Below are 22,529 nucleotides of genomic sequence, written 5' to 3'. Positions count from 1 at the left end.
GGTTGGTACATAGATACTGTTTAAATTTAGTTTTGCCATGGAATATATATTTTCTCTCCCTCTCTGGTGAGTATAGTAGTCTGGGTTGGCATCTGTGCTCTCTTAAGTGTTTGCATAATATCTGCCCGGGCCTTTCTGGCTTTCTTAGTCTCTGTTGAAAAGTCAGGTATGATTCTGATAGGTCTACCTTTGTATGTTCCTTGGCCTTTTTCTCTTGCCAGTTTTAATATATTTTCTTTTTTCTGTAGATGTAGTGTTTTGATTACTATTATTATTAATAATATATGTGATATATATTATTATTAATAATAATATATGTGATATATTATTATATTTCTCGTCTGGTCTAGTCTATTTGGTATTACATAAGCCTCTTCTATGTTTAAAGGCATCTCTTTCTTTAGGTTGGGGAAATTTTCTTCTGTGATTTTCTTGAAAATATTTTCTGTACCTTGGTGCCTGACATCTTTTTCATCTATTCCTGTTATTCTTAGTTTTTGTCTTTTTCTTGCTGTCCTTGATTTCTTGGATGTATTGTGTCAGGAACGTTTCCATCTTAATGTTTTCTTTGAGAGATGTGTCAATTTCTTCAGTTGTGTCTTCAATGCCTGAGAGTCTCTCCTCCATCACTTGTATTCTGTTAGTGATGCTTGCCTCTGTGGTTCCTCATCTCTTCTGTAAGGTTTCCATTTCCAGGGTTCTCTCTCTCTCTCTCTCTCTCTCTCTCTCTCTCTCTCTCTCTCTCTCTGTGTGTGTGTGTGTATGTGTGCATGCGTGTGTGCGGGTTTATTCTAATTGTTTTCAGGTCAAACTGGTTTATTAATATTTTTCACTGGCTTGATTGTGGTTTCCTGTCTCTCCTTGATGGCCTCTATTTTGGTTTTATTTTCCTGTATTTCTTTGAGAGATTTATTTGTTTCCTCTTTATATTCCTCTGATAGCTACATAATCATAGATTTAAGGTTATTTTCCTGTTTCAGCTGCATTAGAATATCTATTGTTTGGGGGGGGTGTTGGTGGAGCCATGATGTCCTGGTTTTTCTTGATTGTTTTCTTATGCTGGCCTTTAGCCATCTGGTTGTCTGTAGCCTGGGCTGTTTATTCCTTGAGCATGAACTCAAGATTGGTTTCTCCTGTCTCTGGAGTTAGGAATAGCCTTCAGGATACGGAGAGAGTTCCAGGGGAACCCAAGTGTGTGCTTGTGTATGGATTCAGTCGTGCTGGGGTGGGTGTTTTGGAAAGCAGGGCCTCAGCACAGGTACCTTGAATGGCAGGGGAGCAGGTGTGGGCGCCTTAAAGGGGAAGTGGCACCAGTGTGGATGCTTTGAAGGGCTGGGTGTGGCCTTCTTAGGTGACAGCGGAGGGGGCACAGGTGGCTCAGGGGGAAGCTGTGGGGGTATCTGCCTCAGGTGGCAGTTGGGCTTCTGGTGCCTTAGAAGGTGGCTGGACTGCCAGGGCTTTACATGCCTGTCAGACACTGCTCTGTTGGGACTCAGGCTCATCTTGATCTGGGATTTGTATGATTTTATTGTGTACATGGTCTCCATAGGGGGACCAGTAGATCGTGGTTTGGAGGTTGGGATGTTGTCTCGAATTCAGATGCTGCCCTTGGGGGAGTGGGAGGGATCAGATGTCTGGCTGCTGGAGCAGAGGGTCCCTGGATCTGGAGGCTTGCACTCTCTCGAGTATGCAGAAATGACATAAGCTCACAGCTCGTAACTCCTGAACCTGGGAGATGGCCACAGGGGCCTGGATCCAATTGTCCCCAACTCCCTAGTTGTTCCCTCAGGTCTGGGAAGCACCAAAGTTGGCATTTTGGATCCAGCCACCTTTTTACTCACCAGTTTTGTTTGCAGTGTCTGATCTTCTGCTCCTTAGATATGGTACACTGGTCTCTGCCATCTTGGAACCTCCATTTCTGATTCTTAAATAAAAATGCTACCAATCAGTACTTCAGGTTCCAAAACAGACTTTTTTCTGTGCTCCAAAATGACCAGTTTGGGGTCCTGGAGAGATGTATGGTCTTCCAGCGGTCCTGAATTCAATTTCTGGCAACCACATGGTGGCTCATAACCATCTATAATGAGATCTGATGCCCTGTACTGGTGTGTACACATACATGCAGTCAGAGTACTGCATAAAAAAATAAATCTTAAAAAAAAAAATAACAGTTTGGAAATCTGCAAAGGAAAAAGACTACTGTTTACCAAATAAGGTAAGGCGATTTTTTATGCTTGTAGAGAGGCTCTTAGTGTGTTGCTCATGGCGCTGAATGAGTGATTGTCTTGTTTCAGCTCTCAAGTATTGGGACCCAGTGTTCGTCACTATACTTGACCTTATTCTGTAAGGCTGGAACTGAGGCAATCTGCCCCTACCCCTCTGCAGCAGGCACCCCAGGCTGAGGTAATTCCAAGCCTTGGCAGTACCTACCCACCCCAAGATGGGTACCCACCCACTGCGGCCTGCTGCACCCTCCAAAAACTATGTTTAGATGTCAGTTTAATACACAGTAGCAAGTAGTTCCCTGCCAGTTCCTCTTCCAGCCACAAGGCAGTTATATCCCCTCCTTTCCTACCTGGGGCTGTTTAGGCGGAGACAAAAGGGCAACCACTCTCCCCAAAACGCTTCAGCAGGAGCTGTATCGGCAACGCTTCAGCAGGAGCTGTCCATGGTGACTAACTATTCCTGCCTCAGCCAACTGGCCTCAGGAGGAGCTGTCCATGGTGACTCCTTCTGCCTCAGCCTACGGGAACCTGACACCTCTCCTGACTCAGAATGCCTACTGCTGCTGCCCTGGGAGCTGTCCATGATAACAACCTTTCCCAATTTCCTGCTTCCGTCTACTGTCTTCACAGTGAACTTTTTGTAAATATTGGACACTTTGTATACTTTATATCCCCTCAAGACAGAAGAGAAGTCAGACCTCTGCTGGAGGACGCTCCAGCAGCCCAGCCCCTCTCCCTCTCCTCTACTATCACCTCCAGTTCCTCAGTGGGACTCATCCCACATTATGTAAATTTGAGGTAAAAAGACTGGGCAAACCCCCACCAATTCCTGGGCATCCCACAGCTCAGGACTTGAAATCCCACCAGTCCATACTCTGGAAATCCCTGCCCCAGAAAGCTCCACCTCTATAAGGATTTCTGTTGCCCCCCCTACAAATTTTTATATAAAGGTTGTGTTTGCCTCAGTTCCCTGCTGTCTTCTCCCGAGAGCAGAGGCGTCCATTCCTGGATTCGTTCCTCCTCTCTTGGATTTGTCCCCTGCTGTGACTCACTCTTGGAGAGAAGAAAGAAGAAATGAAGAAGGGGCTCAGGCTCCTAGACTTCTCGGCCCATTAGGGTTGGGGCCACCCTCCACTGGGTGCTGCAGCATTTCTGTTGAGGAGGCCTCCTCTCAGAGCTGTGAGGTTCCTAGGCTCCCATGTCTCAGGATACCCTTGGGACTCTGTTCCATCTCAAAGTTGGGATACCTTCCCAGTCATGTGGCTCGGATTCACGGCCTCAGAACTGTGGGCTTCCTGGGCACCCTTTCATCCGAGTACCAGGAGGCTGGACACCTTCTCTCCCGATTAGGAAGGCAGGCCAACAAACAAAAGAACACAACAATTTCAATATGGCTGACCTATGTTAAAAATCAAGTTTCAAAATATTGTATGGAAAGTGGGGAAAGAAATTATCCAGAAGACAAAGTACATGTTTTATCATTTAAAAAGAATACAAGAAAATAAATGGCTGGAGAATTTTATATTGCTCTTAAGTTTATATTGTGGCCTAATGGAGGGAGTCTTAATGATATAAAGATTTAGGTTAAGAAAGGGAGCTTATTGATGCCAGCAGTTTTTAGTTATTTCTTGTGGTATACTTCATATTTGGTTTACTTCACTGAAGATGAGCTTGCTGACACTGCTGTCTTGCATTCTGAGTCCAGTGTGTTTTTGCAGTAAAACCTCTAGCTGAGGCTTTAAAAACCGTGCAGTTTCTTCACAAGTCTTCTGCTTATGTAAAGGCTTGTGATTACTGTGCCTATTCACTCCGACTGAAGCAACAGGGAAAGCTTCCTCTGAGGTGGACTCCTTTCGTAAACTCTAGGTAAGAAAGTAGTTAGGTCCCTGACTGAGGAAGCTCCAGCAGCCAGTCTTCCCCCCTTCCCCCCCCCCATCCTAACGGCTGTAACTGTCATTTTCAGGCCATTCTCTAAGGACTGTAACTGTCATTCCTAGCCCTGAGGTGGGAGAGTGCCAGACCCCACCCTATAGGAAAAACCCACCAATCTCTGAACAGGAAAGTCCACCAATCCCTGAGCTCCCCCCAAGCTCAGGACTTGAAATCCCACCAATCCTCACCCTGGAAAGCTCTGCCCTGGCAAGCTCTGCTCCCTAAGAAATCCTATATGAGCCCTGCCTACTGTTCAGTTCCCTGCTGTCTTCTCCCTGGAAGGGAGGCAGCCACCCCTGGGTTTGTCCCTTCCAAACCCTGGATTTGTCCCCCCACCCACAATAAAAATCTCTTTTATTAGGTTTGCTGCCTGATGTGACTCTCATTGGAAGCCAAGAAGCAAAGAAGGGAAGAAGTGGGGCAGAGCTGAGGCGCTCAGCTGGAGACCTCCCTCCCCCGGAACTACAATGCTGAAGAGAAGGGGCTAAGCAGAGTTGTTACACTGTAGCACTCCAGTTCAGCCCAGGCTCTTCTCCCTCATGGCTGCAAAGCCTCTGCTGAGGCGGCTTCCTCTCAGAGCCGTGTGGATTACAGGGCTCTCATGGCTTAGGGTACCCTCCCTTTGGGACACTGCCCTTCCTGCCTCAGAGCTATGTGGTTCCTGGACTTCCATGTCTCAGGTTATTCTTCCATTGGGACACTGTCCTTCCTGCCTCAGAGCTGTGTGGTTCCTGGGCTCTCAGGATACCTTTCCATTTGAGCAGGAATGCTAACAATTCCTATAATTTATCTTGGTTGTTACATAACACTTTCTCAGGGGAGTATCTTATGAAAGGAAATAAATGATTTATAGGAATTTGTTTCACACTATTGTACTTTCTTAGGAGGCAAGTTAATTAAAAAGACTGTAGCTTTAAAAAAATTAATCTCAAGTTTTTTACAGAAGTCTACTACTACTTGATTGTTGTTCCTGAAACATAATGTCAACTGTAGTGTCATTGATGCTTATTTGAAGTGACATCACTTTAAATGACCTTAAAATGACACCAGTACTTTTCTTGCCATTAGTGTCATCAGGGACAACAACTATGTAAGTCTCCCTGTTTCTGCTCAAGTTTAGGTGCCACTGCTAGTACTTTGTGGGAATTAGTAGAATATCTAAATTGTTCTGTTCAGTTAATTTTATTTATGTAAGTTTACTTTATTACAGTCTTTGTACGTATGATGTATGTGTGTGAATGTGAAGTACAGAAGGCTGAGGAGCTCAGACAACTCACTGGAATAGCTTCTCTCATTCTGTGGGTTCCAGAGCTTGAACTCAGGGCAGGCTGGCGAGGCATGCTTTTTCACCATTGCACTGTTGTGTGAGACCCTCCTGTTTTTATGACCTACTCTTAGGTTTTAGTGCTCGATGATAAGTGAGAGTTGGATGGTATTTTTTTTTTTTTTAAACAAGATCTCACCATGTAGCTTTTCCTGGCTTTGAACTTGCTATGTAGACCAGGCTGGTCTCAAACTTAATGTTGGAATTAAAGGGGTAGATCACCATTCCCTGCTTTATAACAGGTTGACTAATAATAGAAGAAGCATTCTGTATGATTGCTTGCATACTAGGACCATGCTGCAAATATTATTTGAATCATCAGTAGGAATCAGCAGTAGAAAAGTATGCTTTTCTTTTGCACACTGAGGATTGGCCCACACCCTTTGTTAAGAGCCATGTGTGTAAATCTCTTTCCTTCTGAGACAGGATCTCATTAAGTTGCCCAGACTGGGTACAGGTCGGTCCAGGGAAACCTCGTATTTACAGTCTTCCATCTGTTCCAGCTTTGGAGTAGCTGGGTTTGTAAGGTCAACTACTATAAGTGAACTTGAACTTAATAGGGTCAGTAATTCATAAATAAACACATTGCATATTCTCCTCCTAGTTCTTCCAGAGAGGTCTGCAAATAGAATTCAAAATTGTGGTAAAAGATACCGGGGGAACATGGCTTTCAGGAAGTAGCAATGTACTTATTTTCGGCCTGGGCAAGTTTGGCTATCACCCTTTCAGCATTGTTGTCACTTCTCCTTGACATCATGGAATGCCCATTGTGACCTCATGTCACAAGACATGTAACTGGTTGTTAGTTACTGTCCTTCCTCTCTGCAATCAAAGTGCTAAAAGTAGAAATGAAACCAGGAGAGGATGACATTCTTGCCTTCCAATCTCATTGCTTCCTGTTGCTCAGCCGTTCATTTTCACGTTTATTTTATTACTTTTTAAGACAGGGTCTCATGTATCCTAGACAGCCTCAGTTTCCTTATGTAGGTGAGAATGACCTGGAACTTCTGGTCCTCTTGCCTTCATCTTGAGCGCTGGAGTTACATGTGTGTGCTACCATGCCCAGTCCGTTTGTACATTTTTTGGTAAATACTTCATTATATAAGCTGTATGTGGGTTATCAGGCTGAGTAGAGTGTGGGATTTGTTTATAAGGCTGAGTAGAGCATGGGATTTGTTTTTGTTGATCCACCCTGTAGTTCCAGATGCGTAGTTCTGTCTGAATGAGATGTAATGCAATGTGAGAATGGCATAATGAAGCCATTTTATATGCTAATTAAAAAACTAAAAACTAACGACAACAAAATAAGGCCAGTAGTGGCTTAAGCAGGTAGAAGAATTGCTTGCACTTAGGCCAAATGACCCTAGTTTGATCCCTGGAATCTTCATTGTAGCAGGAGAGAAACTGACTCCTGAGAGTTGGCCTCTGCTATGCACGTGTGTGAGCATGCGTGCATGCGTGTACAAACACACACATACAGTTACTGTTTTTTCCCTTTGGCTTAAGCTCTATACAAAACACTTATTTATTTGGGAGGGAAGAGTTTCATTTCAGGATGATATAAAGTCAAGATATAGGGAATGCTTTAGATGCCTTTCATGTGAATTGTGGGAACACATGAACACATGTTGAGCTGTCCCTGTTACAATATCACCAAGCACTTAAGTAGGCTTAAGTATCTATATATACATATAGACACACACACACACACACACACATTTTTGAGACAGGGTTTTTCTGTATAGCCCTGGCTGTCCTGGAGCTCTCTCTGTAGACCAGACTCATAGGTGCTACTTTTAAACTTCATTTTATTTTGTTTTCTTGTATATCTACCTCCCTTCCACCAACCCTATTCACCCCACTACCTTCTAACACCAGGTAGGAGAGAAAGGTTAGTGGGGAGAGGTGGCTTAGCTCTCTTTGGCTACTTCCTGCTGGCTGGGGTCATTGGGTTCCTTGGGGCAAGTCTAATCTTTGTTTCAGGATATCTCCATTTTCTTCTCATCAAACTGCATCAACAGCAACCAGGAGAAACAGCCTTCATTCTCTTTTGTCTGGCATTTTTTCCTCTTTTCAGAGTCCTCAGATTTAAACTGTCTCCAGCTGGCAAAGAGCCCCTCTCAGAGCCTGCAACAGGGCACATAGTTTGCTGCTGTGGACAATCTGGATCGGTCCCTACACCTGGGATCAAAACAAAAACATGTTCACATAACGGAACTGAGTTTTTAAAGATACCAAAACTTCCACTACAAAGGCTGGGCTCAAATTCATAAAGATTTGCTTGCTGCTGCCTCCCAAATGCTGGGATTAAAGATGAATGTCACCATGCCTGGCAGACCACATATTTTTATCAAGAAAATTTCACAATGTTTATAGTGTAAAGTAAAATGTGGTGTTTTATAAAACAGTAGGCCAGTACTCAGGGAGGCAGAGGCAAATGGACCTTTGTGAGTTCAAGGCCAGCCTGGTCTACAAAGCAAGTCCAGGATAGCAAAGGCTACAAAGAGAAACCCTGTCTCGAAAAAACCAAAAACCAAAACAACCCCCCCCGAAAAAAAAAACAATCCAAAAAACAGTATGCATCCATTTATACATATATAACCTTGACTTTTCTCCCTAAGTTCAGTGATATAAAACATAAACAGGTTACATAATGATTTCTTGAATTGTAAGGAATAAAACAAAAATGAATATTTTCATGACAACTTATAAATTCACTATTTCTTCTATTGTACTTAGAGTAAACTTTTTCTCCTAGAAGTTATATATTTTTTTATTTTCTCATTAACTATTTACTTTAGATAGGGTCTCAGAGTCTTTATAACCAAGGATGATCTTACATTTCTGATCCTCCTGCCTCTACTTCTGAAGTTCGGGATTACAGGTGTGTTTTACACAGTGCTAAGGATCCAACCCAAGACTTTGTGCATGCTAGGCAAATACTTGACTAATTGAGGCACATCTCTAGCCTTAGAAGTGATTATTTTAATTTTTTCCTGAAGACTTAAAAATGACACTTGCTTGTTTATTTAGTGTGTGTGCGTATGCCATAGTGCCTGTGTTGGAACTGGTTTTCTTCTTCCACGGTTTGGGTCTGGGGATTGAACTCAGGTTGTCAGGTTTGGTGGAAAACACTTGCTCATCAGTCTCACTGGCTCAGAGGTGATGAGTTTTAAATACAAGTTGTACAGTCATTACTGTTGTCAATATACCCAAATACGATTTAAAATGTTTAATTCTCTATAAGTAAATAGCACTCAGAATTGAGAATTTTCTTTAAAAATTGACATCCATTTACAGTTTCTATGTAGGATGACGAACTTCCATAAGTAGTCGTTATGGCTGTAGAACATTGTGAATACACACAGTAATGCTACTGAAGTGCATTTTAAAGGAGTTAAAAGGTATTTCAAGTGGAAGATTTTAAGTCAGCATTGTGGTTCAGAATTGTAAAGTAACACTTAGGTAGAGGCAACAGGATGAGGAGTTCAAGCTAGACCTTTGCTACATAATGACTTAATGAAACCCTGACTTAAAAATAAAAATGGTAAAGTAAAATGGCAGTGTTTTTATTCCATCTAGCTCTGGCTGTCCTGGATCTCACTGTGTAGAAAAGGCTGGCTTTAAACTCACAGAGACATGCCTGCCTCTACTTTCTGAATGCTAGGATTAAAGATGTGTACTACCATGCTCTGCTTTTTGTTTGTTTGTATAAAGTGTCCTCCATTTGGCAGGGTCCTGGATCTTGGCTGGGATCCTGGAACTTGGCTTCCAGATGGAGAACTGAGGTTCCATTTCTCTAAGGGCAGCTAGGGCGCTTTAGGGTGAGGCCCAAGTATGTTAAGCCAGGGTGTGGAAAGGTTTTCCACAGTGTTACAGTTTAGTTCTCTTTTTTTAGAGCGAAGAGATTTCATTTTGTATTTATAAACATGATTGCTATAACATATGACACTTCTGACAAAAATATTTTTAATTTATAAATTTTTACAATTTATTTACTTTGTATCCCTACTGTACCTCCCTCCCTCCCTCTTCTCCCCCTGTGCCCTTTCCCTAGTCCCCTGATAAGGGAGGACTTCCTCCCCTTCTATATCACTCTAGCTTAACAGGTCTCATCAAGGCTGGCTGCATCATCTTCCTCTGTGGCCTGGCAAGGTTGCTCCCCCCAGGGGGAGGTAATCAAAGAGTTGGCCACTGAGTTCATGTCAGAGACAGTCCCTGCACCCCTTAGTAGGAAACCCACTTGCAAACTGAGCAGCCAGTAGGCTTCCTTTGAACAGGGAGTCTAGATCCTCTCCATGCATAGTCCTTATTTGGAGTATCAGTTTCTCCAGGGGCCCCTGGGCCCGGGTATTTTGGTTTTGTTGGTCTCCTTGTATAGTTCCTGTCTCCTCCATGTCTTTCTGTCTCCCTCTTCTTCATAAGGATTCTGGCACTCTGCCCCCTGGAAACAACCTAGATGTCCCTCAACTGAGGAATGGATACAGGAAGTGTGGTACATTTACACAATGGAATACTAATCAGCAATTAAAAACAATTTTGAAATCATGAAATTTGCAGGCAAATGGTGTGAACTAGAAAAGATCATCCTGAGTGACGTAACCCAGAAGCAGAAAGACACATATGATATGTACTCACTTATAAGTGGATATTAGCCATATAATATAGGATAAATATACTAAAATCTATAGTCCTAAAGAAGCTAAGCGACAAGGAGGGAAGATGCTTAATCCTCATTCAGAAGGGCAAACAGGATAGAAGAAGACAAGGAACAGCACAGGAGCCTTCCACAGAGGACCTCTGAAAGACTCTACCCACCAAGGTATGGAAGGAGACACAGTTTAGCTCTTTTAGCCTGAGATCATCGGTGGCAGTGGCAGCTTGGGCATTACAAAGCCTATGGCAATACCAAAGTCTTACGGCTCTTGGTCAAACTGCTGTGTGGTGTGGACCAAAGCCCAGGCCTGGTCCACTTGCAGCCAAGACATAGGCCCTGTGAGGCCCAGGCCCTGCAGACTGGAGGGCAGGCCTGGTGAGGCCCAGCAGAGGACAAATGACAAATCCTGTCAGCCGGTCTTGAAGTGAGAAAACATGTACCTTTATTCGTGTGAAATCAAGGGCAATATGAACCCTTGGCAGAGGGAGGGATTTCGATGGTGAATGTTTTTGATTCTCTGGGGTTAGGGATCAGGGATTCTTAATGGTCCTATCACAAGAAAGAAAATACAGTACTTAATTATTGTATGAGGGATGAATCTCCAAGAACTATTGAAGGTTACTGCTGGACTAAGATTCTTAGCAGGGTTGGGCGTTTCTAGGAATTGCTAGAGCAGTTTCCTTATCAGGGAAGGGTCTGGCCTGTAATGTGCCTTGAGGGCCATGTGACTTCCTTACAAGACCTGGGGTCACCCAGATCAGGGGCCACTTTTAAAACCCCATTGAGAAAAGGGTGTCTGTAATCATAGACCAAGTGGGAATAATTGTCTATCAGGAGACCAACTTCAACCTTATCTAGCAGAGTCCCACAAAATAACATTTGTAAGAATATTCTTATTTGTTAAAAAGACACATTATTATTATTAGCAGTCTGAAAAAAATACAAGAAAAGATTTGTTTTTGTAGAAGTTAAAGCAAAATTAAGTGAAGCAAATATAATTAAATTCCTTGCTTTAATTTTGCTGTCTTCTGGAAAAAAAGGTAGCTGGGCTGGTGAGGTAGCTTTGTTGGTAGAGCGCTTGCCTAGAATGCACAAATCCCTGTGTTCTGTACCCTCAGCATTATATAAACTAGATCATCTCAGCACTTGGGGGATGGAGGAAGGAGAATCAGAAGTTCAAGGCCAGCCTGGGCTACATGAGGTTCTGGCCAGTCTCAAAACAACAGCAGCAACAATAAAAACAAATGAAGAGAAGAAAAACAAGATGCTAAATAATTTGTCTAAACAGGAAGAAAAGTAATATACACTTACACACATTCTTGCATATATAATAACCTAAAATGATTTTAATGTAGGTACATAGAAAACTTGAAGGAGACATAAACTGTTCTGGGCAGAGGAGCAGGATGGCTAGGGGTCACAGGTGGGAATGATACTTACCACTGCAGCTGTGCGTCACCCACTGAAGCTTCCAGAACACGAAACCGGATTCCAGTTCTCATGTGCTTCATTATAGGAGGAAAACGGGATTGAAACTGCTTTGGAAGGGAATAGGCACCTTAAATTGTTTTCTTTTTTAGGTATTGATTATGGATTAAGTTTACCATTAGGAGAAGACTATGAAAGGAAGAAACATAAATTAAAAGAAGAATTGAGGCAAGATTATAGACGCTATCTTACTCAGGTAAGTTGTTCTATTAATGAATTGTGTTTGTCTCGTTGAATTTATCCTTAAAATGTACTTTTGGAAATTATTGATTATATGTGATATCTGGCCAACTCTTGGTTAAAAAAAAAAGTGACAATTTGTGCTGTGGAGTAATAGACTCTTTCTGGATTTTTATAGTTCAACAAGGCCCTGGTTTTAGTCTCCATTGCAGGAGAGTATTTTACTAGCAAAATGGATGTGAATATTAAATGAGATTAACCACCGTTGAGCAGTGGTTGTTTTATGTAAAGCTATCTTTGTCTGAAGGAGCATATTCACTATTCCCTATGTGTTAAAATGACATGAGGGGTTTTAGTTATTATTTTTTATTTGATAAGCTTATAAATTTTCTGTTAACAGTTCTATTAACTACTATATTCAGTCATGTTTTTCAGCACTGTGACACAGTATCTGAGGGAAACAGTGTAAGAGAAGAGATTTTAGAGGTTTAGTCTTTGGTCAGCTGACTCCACTGCTGTGGGCCTATGGTAGGAACGTGCGGCAGAACAAGGTCCACATGTCACGGCAGGCAGGAAGCAAAGATTAGACAGGAAGGGTCTGGGGTAAGATGCAGCTCCCCAGTGACATGTTCCAAGTGACCTGTTTCCTCCAGCAAGGCTGGACTAACCAGAGTTTCCAACGTCTTCCAAAGTATTGCCATCAGCTGGAGGTCAGCCTTCAGCAGGGGCCTTTGGGACATAGCATAGTCAGAGCTTAACAGCCACTGATTTTAGACAGCTTTGCTTATCTAGGAGAGAGCCCTTTTACAATTATCAAATTATCTAACAGTTAAATTATTGGCTTATCGTTAGTTTGGCAAAGCAGTTTCCTTTTTCCATTGCAAAAGTATTTACGCAATCACGTTTCTAGTCATCCAAATACTCTTGGCGTTTCCATTGCTTTATAAATACTTGTTTCAAATTGTCTTTAACTGACCTGTAATTGGAAAGAACAGACCTTTACTAAATACATCTTATCAATGGTTTGTTTCTCTTGACTTTAGGGCATTACGCAAGCAAAAAGAAAGGTAGGGTTGCCTGCATAATGTTTGCTTTTAGTTTGTTTTTTAAAGGTGTAATTAGCTTATAATCGTTTGCACTTATGTGATTCAAATCAAATACAAAAACAGCTTCATTTGTGTTTTGAGGCGTTTGAGTGGTACCCTTCTGTGTCTTTGCTCTTGCTAAGATGGCAGTCCACACATTATAGTTTCCTATTGGTGCAGTCATTGCTTTGATTTCTGCTTGCATTGCTTTTGTTGCTTTCTTTATAAATACTCTGAAACTGTTGTGTGCTTGCTTTTTAGCTTGTCAATTTTTGTTGCACAATTTATACTGGTCACAAGATAAGTCAAGGTACTTAAAAATGTTTCGAACTATGTATTATCATGATTTGAATTTTTTGATAGTTTTGTACTAAGTCAAGCTGGTCATAACTATTAATTTTTGTTGGAAAAGAGAGCACCAGTTAATAGTTTTACAGACTATTTCAAAATAATCTGATAAATTCTTGCTCACTCAACTACTGTTTAAAAAATACCAGTTGTTTAGTACAGTATAGATCCTGTCTTCAAGGAGTTTAGGATTTAGCTGTGGATATAGTATCTCATCAAGATAATAAGAAAATGTTAACTACAGTAGCATATCCTGACCAGTGGGATGTAAAGCATTGCAGGATACATAGAATTTGGATATTCAAAAGACAAAGTAAAAGAGAGAAAGCTTCTCAAATGAAGAATGTAGATGGAAGAAAGATGTGGACTGTAGGCTCTTGGTTCATTTGAATGAGGCCTTTACCAGCTTGACTAGGTGGATGAGAGCCTTTTTATAGAGGAGCAAGAAATAATGATTTGGAGAGAGAAAACTGCTGCTCAAAGGCAGGCCATGTGATCGGGCTGTGGTGACTGTCCATCGAGATAACTGCTTTAGAGCAGTTACCTGAACTTCTTAGAGACTCTTTAACTTCAGCAGATTTTATGTCGTAACTGAATTTGTTCTTACTTACACTAAAATATGAGTCTCCTCACTAACTTTTGAATAAAAGTTCTGATTCCTTAGCGTGCCACCCCTCTCCTCTCTAGCTTGACTTCCTAGGCCTGTACCTCACACTTGCCCTCACTGCCCGTTTCTTATTCAGAGGTGTAAGATTAGAAAAAGAATGGTGGGGGTGCTGGGTGTGTCTCCTACGAATGTGGTTTCAGCTTCTGAGATGTGGCTGCTCAAGGTAGCAGGTGCTGAAAGGTAGAAGAATGAAAGGCACATCTAGGATTATGCAAAGTATGATTTATCAGACACCGAGTCATGTCTTAGGCAACAGCAAGCCAGAAGAAAATGCTTTATATTTAGGCTAGCAAAGGTAGAACATGGCTAAACCAGCCTTTCTCAAAAATAGTTGACATGCCAAATATCAATTAAAAAGCAATCTGGGGTCTGTGGTACCACACTTGCCTTGGCATGCATAAGGCCCAAGGTTCTAGCCTTAGGACCACAAAAAAGAAAACCAGTGTGGGTTGTGGCTGACAGAACACTCTGCTTGAGACGATCAACAGATTGACAGTCACAGCAGTATGGTTACGGGCCAAACTGGGTGGTCATGAGCGGGCATGGAAAGAAATTGCCTTTCTAAAGGGAAAAGTGAAAGTGCTCGAAGGAGCATACAACTCCCTGGAGGAGTTGTTTTTGTGATTGATTATTAAAGTACAGTGGTATTTTCATTTTCTTTTTTTAAGTGGTATTTTCCTAAAGTTGAAATCTGGATGATGTCTGAGGAGGTTAGAATTGAAAACAAGAAAATTACATAGGATATGTAGAGGAAGCTATTGGTTTCTTCAGTCCTTGTGGTAGATATTATTTCCAAATCTGCTCTTGGGTCCCTTGTAGCTTTCAGATTTATAATTGTGTGGATCCTAATCATAAAAAACTAAGCATATTGATGCAGGACTGTAATCCCAGTACTCAGGAGGTGGAGGTAGAGGTATCATGAATTGCAAGCTATCCTTAGATCCATAGCAAGATTGAGGCTAACTTGAGCTACTCCAAACTCACAAAACACAATAGAAACAGCCAGGTGTGGTGGCACATACTGGTAATCCCAGCACTCCTGGAGGCAGAGGCAAGTGGATTGCTATGAGTTTGAGGACAGCATGGACTACAAAGCCAGCGCAGGCTACACAGAAAAACCATGTCTTGAAACAAAACAAAACACACACACACAAACCCCAAAAACAATAAAAACAAAAGAAGTAGGAAGGGACGGGGGGGGGGGGGAAGGAAAGAACAACACTGGACATGGTAATAGCTAGCACTTGAAAAACTGAGACCGACGATTGCTGTAGATTTGAGGTCAAAAACAAAACAGTAAAACTGCAGTGATAGCAAACTTTAATCTCAGTACTTGCAAGGCACAGGCAGGCAGATCTCTGGAGTTTGAGACCAGCCTAGACCAGCCTGGTCTGTAGAGTGAGTTCCAGAGCAGCTAGGGCTATATAGTGAAACCTTGTTTCAAAAACAAAACAAAAACAAAAACAAAAAAAAAAAACAAAAAAAACAAGAAGGAAACAAGCAAAACTATGCAAAAGATCAATTTAACCTTTGCTAGGTAGAGTCACTAAACAACAAATGCCAATTTTTTTTTTCCCTCTTAGTTTTTAGAATAAAAGTTGCTTGGTGTTCTTACTGAGCAGACAATACAGTTTTTAAATTGGATCACTAATTTCGTTTGCTTATAGCTCTTTCTTGAACCTTAAAGTTTTCTACCTGGCTGTCTTCTTGATGTTTTCACTTTGAAATAGTACCCATCTGTTGTGTGTTAAGAACATCATAAATCATATCCAAAAAGAAACTCAGGATTGCCATTTTGATTCTTATGCTGTAGAAGGTCACACTCTCCATAGCTTGCTCTTTTTATTTACTAATTTTTGATTATAGCACTTACGGCATTTTGGATCCTAAATATATGAAAGAGTTATATAAGTTGCCACTTAGTATTTACTGAACAGATAAAATTCAAATTCTTGTGGCCAGATATGATGGCATATGTCAGGGGCAAGGCCAGGGACATCCTAATCTGTTGTGGAATTATAGCTGTCAGTTGAGAGGTGGGATTTTGTTGTTGTTGTTATTATATTCTCATGATTTTTTGAAATGATTGTTTATAGTGTACTTCAACATGGTGGTTAGCAATGTTAGGATCCAGTCAGTCCTTTGTCTCACTGTTTTCTTTCAAAAGAGAAGCTTATTAGAGTCCCGTAGTCAACTATGAAATTTGTTTTTGTAATTTTAGATTTATTGAAACTTTATGGCTTGATTTAATAAAAAATATATTTTGACTTTCATATACAATCTGTTCTCATGCATTCCGTGTTTTAATATAATGCTATTTAAGCAGATAGTGTATTGTATTTCAGTTATTTATTGTTACTAGATGATTAGAGGGAATGTAAGCTTATCATTGTCTCCTTGACATTTACATTAGGAACTGGAAAGCATTAAACGGTCAATAATTGTTCAGTGAGTTCATGAATGCAAGAAACTTGATAGGCCAACATATACTAATGTAGCCTTCACAATGTAGTGTTGTGGATGATAGTGCCCAATTTATAGGTGATGAAAACTGAAGTAAAGAAGCTAAGTGATTTATTTAGCTTTTTTGACGAAGTAGCAGTATTGAAAGTATTTCTCATTTGCTTTTAAGTGTTCAAAGAGACTTTGTTTTGTATCCTCTTTGATCCTAACCCTAACTTGGGTAGGTGTACAGGGCAGGTGTTGTTTTCACCTTATGGAAGAATGTGTATCAGAAAAATTAACTAACTTGGTCAGTGTTGTATGACTCATAAGTGTGGGTGTTGTAGAAGCTTGAGCTCTAGGTCTCTGGATGCCCAGGCAGAAGCTCAGTAATGTTCACTAATAACTCAAGAATGCTTAATGGATATGAGTGGAGGGACACACAAGCAACAGCACTAAACTTTTCAGGCATTCATAAAGATACTGAAATCAGGGACAAGGCAAGGCTGACCACTCCCTCTGTATCTGTTCAACATAGTACCTGAAGTCCTAGCTAGAGCAATAAAGGAGATCAAGGGGATTCAAGTCGGAAAGGAAGAAGTCAGAGTATCACTATTTGCAGATATGATAGTATACATGAGTGACCCCAAAAATTCAACCAGAGAACTCCTTCAGCTGATAAACACTTTCAGCAAAGTGGCTGGATACAAAATTAACTCAAAAAAACCAGTAGCCCTCCTGTATATGAAAAACAAAAGGGCCGAGAAAGAAATTAGGGAACCTACACCCTTTATAATAGCCACTAAAGTACCTTGGTGTGACTCTAACCAAGAAAGTGCAAGATCTGTTTGAAAAAAACTTCAAGTCTCTGAAGAAAGGAATTGAAGAAGGTATCATAAGATGGAAAGATCTTCCATGCTCATGGATCGGTAGGATTAACATAGTGAAAAAGCTCTCTTGTCATAAGCAATCTATAGATTCAGTGCAATGCAATACAGATTTAGTTCAAAATACCAACACAGTTCTTTACAAAACATGAAAGAACAATTCTCAATTTCATATGGAAAAACAAAAAACTCAGAATTGCTAAAACAATCCTGTACAACAATAGATTGTCTGGAGGTATTTCTATCCCTGATTTCAAGCTGTACTACAGAGCAATAGTAATAAAAACTGCATGGTACTGGCATAGGAACAGAATGGAGGATCAATGGAATTGAATAGAAGATCCAGAAATAAACCCATACACCTATGGATACTTGATTTTTGACAAAGAAGACAAAACCCTACAATGGAAAAAAAGACAGAATCTTCAACAAATGGTGCTGGTCTAACTGGATGTCTACATGTAGAAAATGCAAATAGATCCATATTTATCACCCTGCACAAAACTAAAGTCCAAGTGGATCAAAGACCTCAACATAAAACCAGACACACTAAGTCTGTTAGAAGAAAAAGTGAGGAAGAGCCTTGAACTCATTGGCACAGGAGACAACTTCCTGAACAGAACACCAACAGCACAGGTTCTAAGATCAACAATCAATAAATGGGACCTCATGGAACTGAAAAGTTTCTGTAAAGAAAGGTCGCTATCATTAGGACAAAATGACAGGCTACAGACTGGGAAAGGATCTTCACCAACCCTATATCTAACAGAGGGCTAATATTCAGAAAATATGAAGAATTCAAGAAGTTAAAAAGCAACAAATCAAGTAATCCAATTAAAAAATGGGGTACAAAGCTAAACAGAGAATTCTCAGTAGAGGAATATTGAATGGCAGAGAAACAAAAATGTTCAACATCCTTAGCCATCAGGGAAATGCAATCAAAATGATCCTGAAATTTCACCTTATACCCATCAGAATGGTGAAGAACAAAAACTCAAGTGACAACACATGCTGGAGAGGATGTGGAGAAAAGGGAGCCCTCCTTCATTGCTAGTGGGAAAGTAAACTTGTACAATCACTCTCTGGAAATCAGTCTGGCGCTTTCTCAGAAAGTTAGAAAGATCCAGCTATGCCACTCTTAGGCATATATCCAAAATATGCTCAAGTATACAGCAAGGACATTTGCTCAACCATGTTCATAGCAGCTTTATTTGTAATAGATGTCCCTCAGCTGAGGAATGGATACAGAAATTGTACACAGTGGAATACAACTCAGCAATTGAAAACAAAGAAATCATGAAGTTGCAGGCAAATGGTGGGAACTTGAAAAGATCATCCTGAGTGAGGGATCCCAGAGTCAGAAAGAAAGTGGATTTTAGACATATAATATAGGATAATCATACTAAAATCTGTACACCTAAAGAAGCTAAGCATGAAGGAGGATCCTGGGTATGATGATCAATCCTCACTCAGAAAGGCAAACGGGATGGACATTGGAAGAAGGAGGAAACAGGGAACAGGACAGAAGCCTACCACAGAGGGCCTCTGAAAGACTCTACCCAGCAGTGTATCAAAACACATGCTGAGACTGAGCCAAACTTTGGGCAGAGTGCAGGGAATCTTATGAAAGAAGAGGGAGACAGGAGGAGACAGGAGCTCCACAAGGAGAGCAACAGAACAAAAAATCTGGGCACAGGGTTCTTTTCTGAGACTGGTACTCCAACCAAGCACCATTCATAGAGATAACCTAGAACCCCTGCTCAGATGTAGCCCATGGCAGCTCAGTCTCCAAGTGGGTTCCCTAGTAATGGTAACAGAGACTGTCTCTGACATGAATGCAGTGGCTGGCTCTTTGATTATATGCTCTGCCCTCCCCATGAGGGAGCAGCCTGACTAGGCCACAGAGGAGGACCGTGGCAGTCTTTCCTGATGAGACCGGATAGACTAGGGTCGAAGGGGAGGAGGACCTCCCCATCAGTGGGCTTGGGAGAGGGACAGGGGAAGAGATGAGGAAGGGAGGGTAGAATTGGGAGGGGACGAGAGAGGGAGCTACAGCTGGGATACAAAGCAAATAAACTGTAATTAATACAAAATAAATAAATTTAAAAAAGATACTGTGAGGAAGTTATTCTTTTAACTGAACAGAATATAGATTGGAAAAATTGACCCCTTCCATGATTTTATTCTCCTCGATTCAAGATATATATGTGTTGCTAATCTAAGTTAAAGCTTGAGTCTCTCAGGGAGTTGATTTGAAGAAATTGTTTTTCATTAGTCACTTTTGATGTGCTTTCTAGATTTAGAGCCTCTGACTTCATCTCCATTTCATCCATCTGCTGTGCATTATGTAGCAGTTTAGAATATAGAATGTAAAGACGTTTTGAAACATATAAAATCAATTAGCTAATATATGTATTTTAATGTGCACATATACAGAAAAATTTTCTATCTACCGGTGAAACAGATCCATCTACTCTAGGAGTTTCTCTTCCTATTGATGAACGGTTATCTGCCAAGGTAGGTGGATAGGAGTAGAGTTTCCTGAGGCTTCAGAACCATCATCATTTCTTTCTACTTGGGTGTAATCTTTTAAAAAGTATGGAATTTCAAGTTGAGCCATTTGAAAAATTTTTTTAAACATTAATGATATAATGTGATAGACTTCTTTAATGTGTTCTTTTGTTGTGTTTTATTTACTTAATTAAATATTCAGTTTATTTTTTCAGCATTGATATCTGATCCGTAAATTTTATGTTGTGTGATATAGTTATTAGTGATATGAGTGGATGAGAAAGGATATTGTCGCTGAGCTCTCTGTGTTTCTGTCACTCCACTAATGCAAATCCTTATTTTTGAAGAGATGGTAGCAACATTAAGTAGTAAGAAAAAATAGACAGTTACTAAGCTTCAAAAAGTAGACCTGACCTTTAAATACTCCTTTAGTTGCTTCAGTGACATTCAGCATATTAGGATTTAAGAAAATGTCCTCATGCATTTCAACAGAACAGTTCCATTATAGGATTTTAATGTCTACATAATTTTTATCATTTTGTGTTTTGGAACCCTTCTTTAAATCAGCGAATAAAATGGTTAGTATAAAGTATTTTGGTAGTGGTCTGGGGGATTATAGGAGGGAAATGTCACTGAGAAACATTGGGGAAAAAGAATCAAGGTGTTTTATAACTGAAGTAGTTCAACTGAAGTAATTCCATTCTGTGAGCAACTTCACACATTAATTTGTGTGTATTCGTCTATGGCAAGAGAGACTTGGGGAGCTGCAGTGTTCATCCGTCCCCTTCCTATTCCTTCCAGTGACTTCCTCTCCTTAAAGTCATTAGGAAAGCTTGTTTTAGGCCCAGAGCTGATTTGTGTGATTCTGATTGGATACTAAGCCTCCCCACCCCCTGAAGTTGAAGTTAACGTTGTCTTTCAATTTCTTTTTAAAGGAAAGGTTGAAACTTGAACGCAACAGAGAATACAATCAATTTCTCAGGGGTAAGGAAGAATCTATAGAAAAGGTCAGACAGGTAGAAAAGAATATTGAGGTATGTTTTACCTTTATAATTTCAATATCACATGCATGAGCGGGCTGCTGGGGAGTTCGTGTTTACTCCATCCTTCCTGGCTTTATTTATTTTAAGTGATTTTTAAAGTTTTGCAGTTTCTAGGTGGTGTGTGTGTGTGTGTATGTTTATATGTGCATGCATTCATGAAAATTTAATTTTTAAAAATATATCATTTTCTCTGACCCTTCTCTTCCCTTCAACTCTTCCCAAGTTATTCCCTTTCAATATATGGTCTCATTTTCTTTAATTGTTACATATATGTCTGACGCATAAATATGTAAATATAAACATGCTGAGTCCATTTAATGTTGCTTGTATTCTTGTGCATGTGTGTGTGTTTGTATATGATTTCAGGGCTGACCACTTGTTGGATAACCAATTGGGGGTTCATTCTTGGGGAAGAGTAATTTTGCCTTGCTCAGCTGTCATTAGTTGTCTCTAGTTCTTTCTAGGGCTGGGACCCTTTGAGATTTCCTTGTCTGTGTTACTATGTTTGTTGGTTTTGTCACTGATCAGGTCATATTTAGGCAGATGTATTGTTGAGGTATCGGGTTTAGTTTCCCTGTCATTTCTTGGGAGACACAATCTCACATCAAATTCTGTTCCTTTGCTCTTATAGTCTCTCTGTTTTTTCTTACAAGATGTTCTCAAGAGCCATGGGTGTAGGAGTTGTGTAGTCACTGGGGCTTAGCTATATCAAAACACCTATCAGTTGTTCTCTGCATTTTGGCCATTTGTGGTTTTCTGTTGGTCTCCATTTGCTTCAAAGAGCAGCTTCTTTGATGTAGGGTAAAAGTTACCCTTATCTGTGAGTATAAGGAGAATTCCGGAAAGAATGATGCTGGTGTAGTGTGAAGATAGTAGGTTCTCTTCTAAGATCTCTGACCTCATCAGCCCAGGGTAGTTAGTTGTCTGGGTTTCTAGTACCAGGCACAGTTTCTTCCCTGTTGAGTAGGCCTTAAGACCAATTGGACAGTTGTTGATTGGCTGCAAGATACAAGTGCTAAAATTGCACCTTCAAAGATAGATGATCATGCTGGCTATTATTGTGGTTTATAGGCATCTATCTCAGCTGGCTAGGTGTCTTAGTTAGTGTTATGATTGCTGTATAAAACACCTTGACCAAAAGCAAGTTGGGAAGGAAAAGGTTTATTTGGCTTATACTTCCACATCTCAGTTCATCATTAAATGCAGTGAGGGCAGAAACTCAAGTAATCAGGAACCTAAACAGAGGCAGGAGCTGATGCAGAAGCCACTGAGGAGTGTGGCAGACTAGTTTGTTTCCCGAGGCTTGTTCAACCTGTTTTCTTATAGAACCCAGGACCAGGGATGACCCTAACTACAATGGGCTGGTCCCTCCCACATCAATCACTATTAAGAAAATGCCCTACAGTCTTGCCTGCAGTAGTATCTCATGGATGAATTTTCTTATTAAGGATCTCTCTTCTCAGAGGACTCTAGCTTGCATCAAGTTGATTTAAAGCTGTCCAACACAGTTAGGTCCTTCTGGTTGCTTCCCTCCCTTGGCAGCTTGTATAGCACCTTTTGGTTCTATGAAAACTAGTCCTCAGGGAGGAGGCTTTCAGGCCAGATCCAACTCCATTCTCTTCTGAGTTGTGTGTCCAAAGTGCGTTGTGTCTTCAGTGGATTCTTTTCTCAACCTCAGGGAGGCAACCAAGGGCAACAGAAATAGCCTATAATGTTATAGGAGTCTCTTGGACTCCCTGG

At 40.8% G+C, this 22,529-nt stretch overlaps 1 protein-coding gene across 20 annotated transcripts in view; it reads left to right on the top strand.

Annotated features, from left to right (window-relative positions):
- The window catches only part of Cspp1 (centrosome and spindle pole associated protein 1), a 107,074-nt gene that overhangs the window by 24,105 nt on the left and 60,440 nt on the right, over nt 1–22,529 (top strand). For 10 of the 20 annotated variants that reach the window (XM_060385869.1, XM_060385885.1, XM_060385882.1 and 7 more), the window contains exons 4-7: nt 11,719–11,822; nt 12,850–12,873; nt 19,672–19,752; nt 20,682–20,780. In XM_060385869.1, coding sequence (XP_060241852.1) covers nt 11,719–11,822; nt 12,850–12,873; nt 19,672–19,752; nt 20,682–20,780 — 308 coding nt within the window. The remainder of the gene's footprint in view (nt 1–11,718; nt 11,823–12,849; nt 12,874–19,671; nt 19,753–20,681; nt 20,781–22,529) is intronic. The other 10 variants (XM_060385884.1, XM_060385883.1, XM_060385872.1 and 7 more) reach the window with 3 other exon arrangements.

Source organism: Meriones unguiculatus, chromosome 6, assembly GCF_030254825.1.
Source record: "Meriones unguiculatus strain TT.TT164.6M chromosome 6, Bangor_MerUng_6.1, whole genome shotgun sequence".
Taxonomy (NCBI): Eukaryota; Metazoa; Chordata; class Mammalia; order Rodentia; family Muridae; genus Meriones; species Meriones unguiculatus.
Note: the sequence above shows the minus strand (reverse complement) of the source record. Positions and strands in the feature narration are given on the sequence as shown.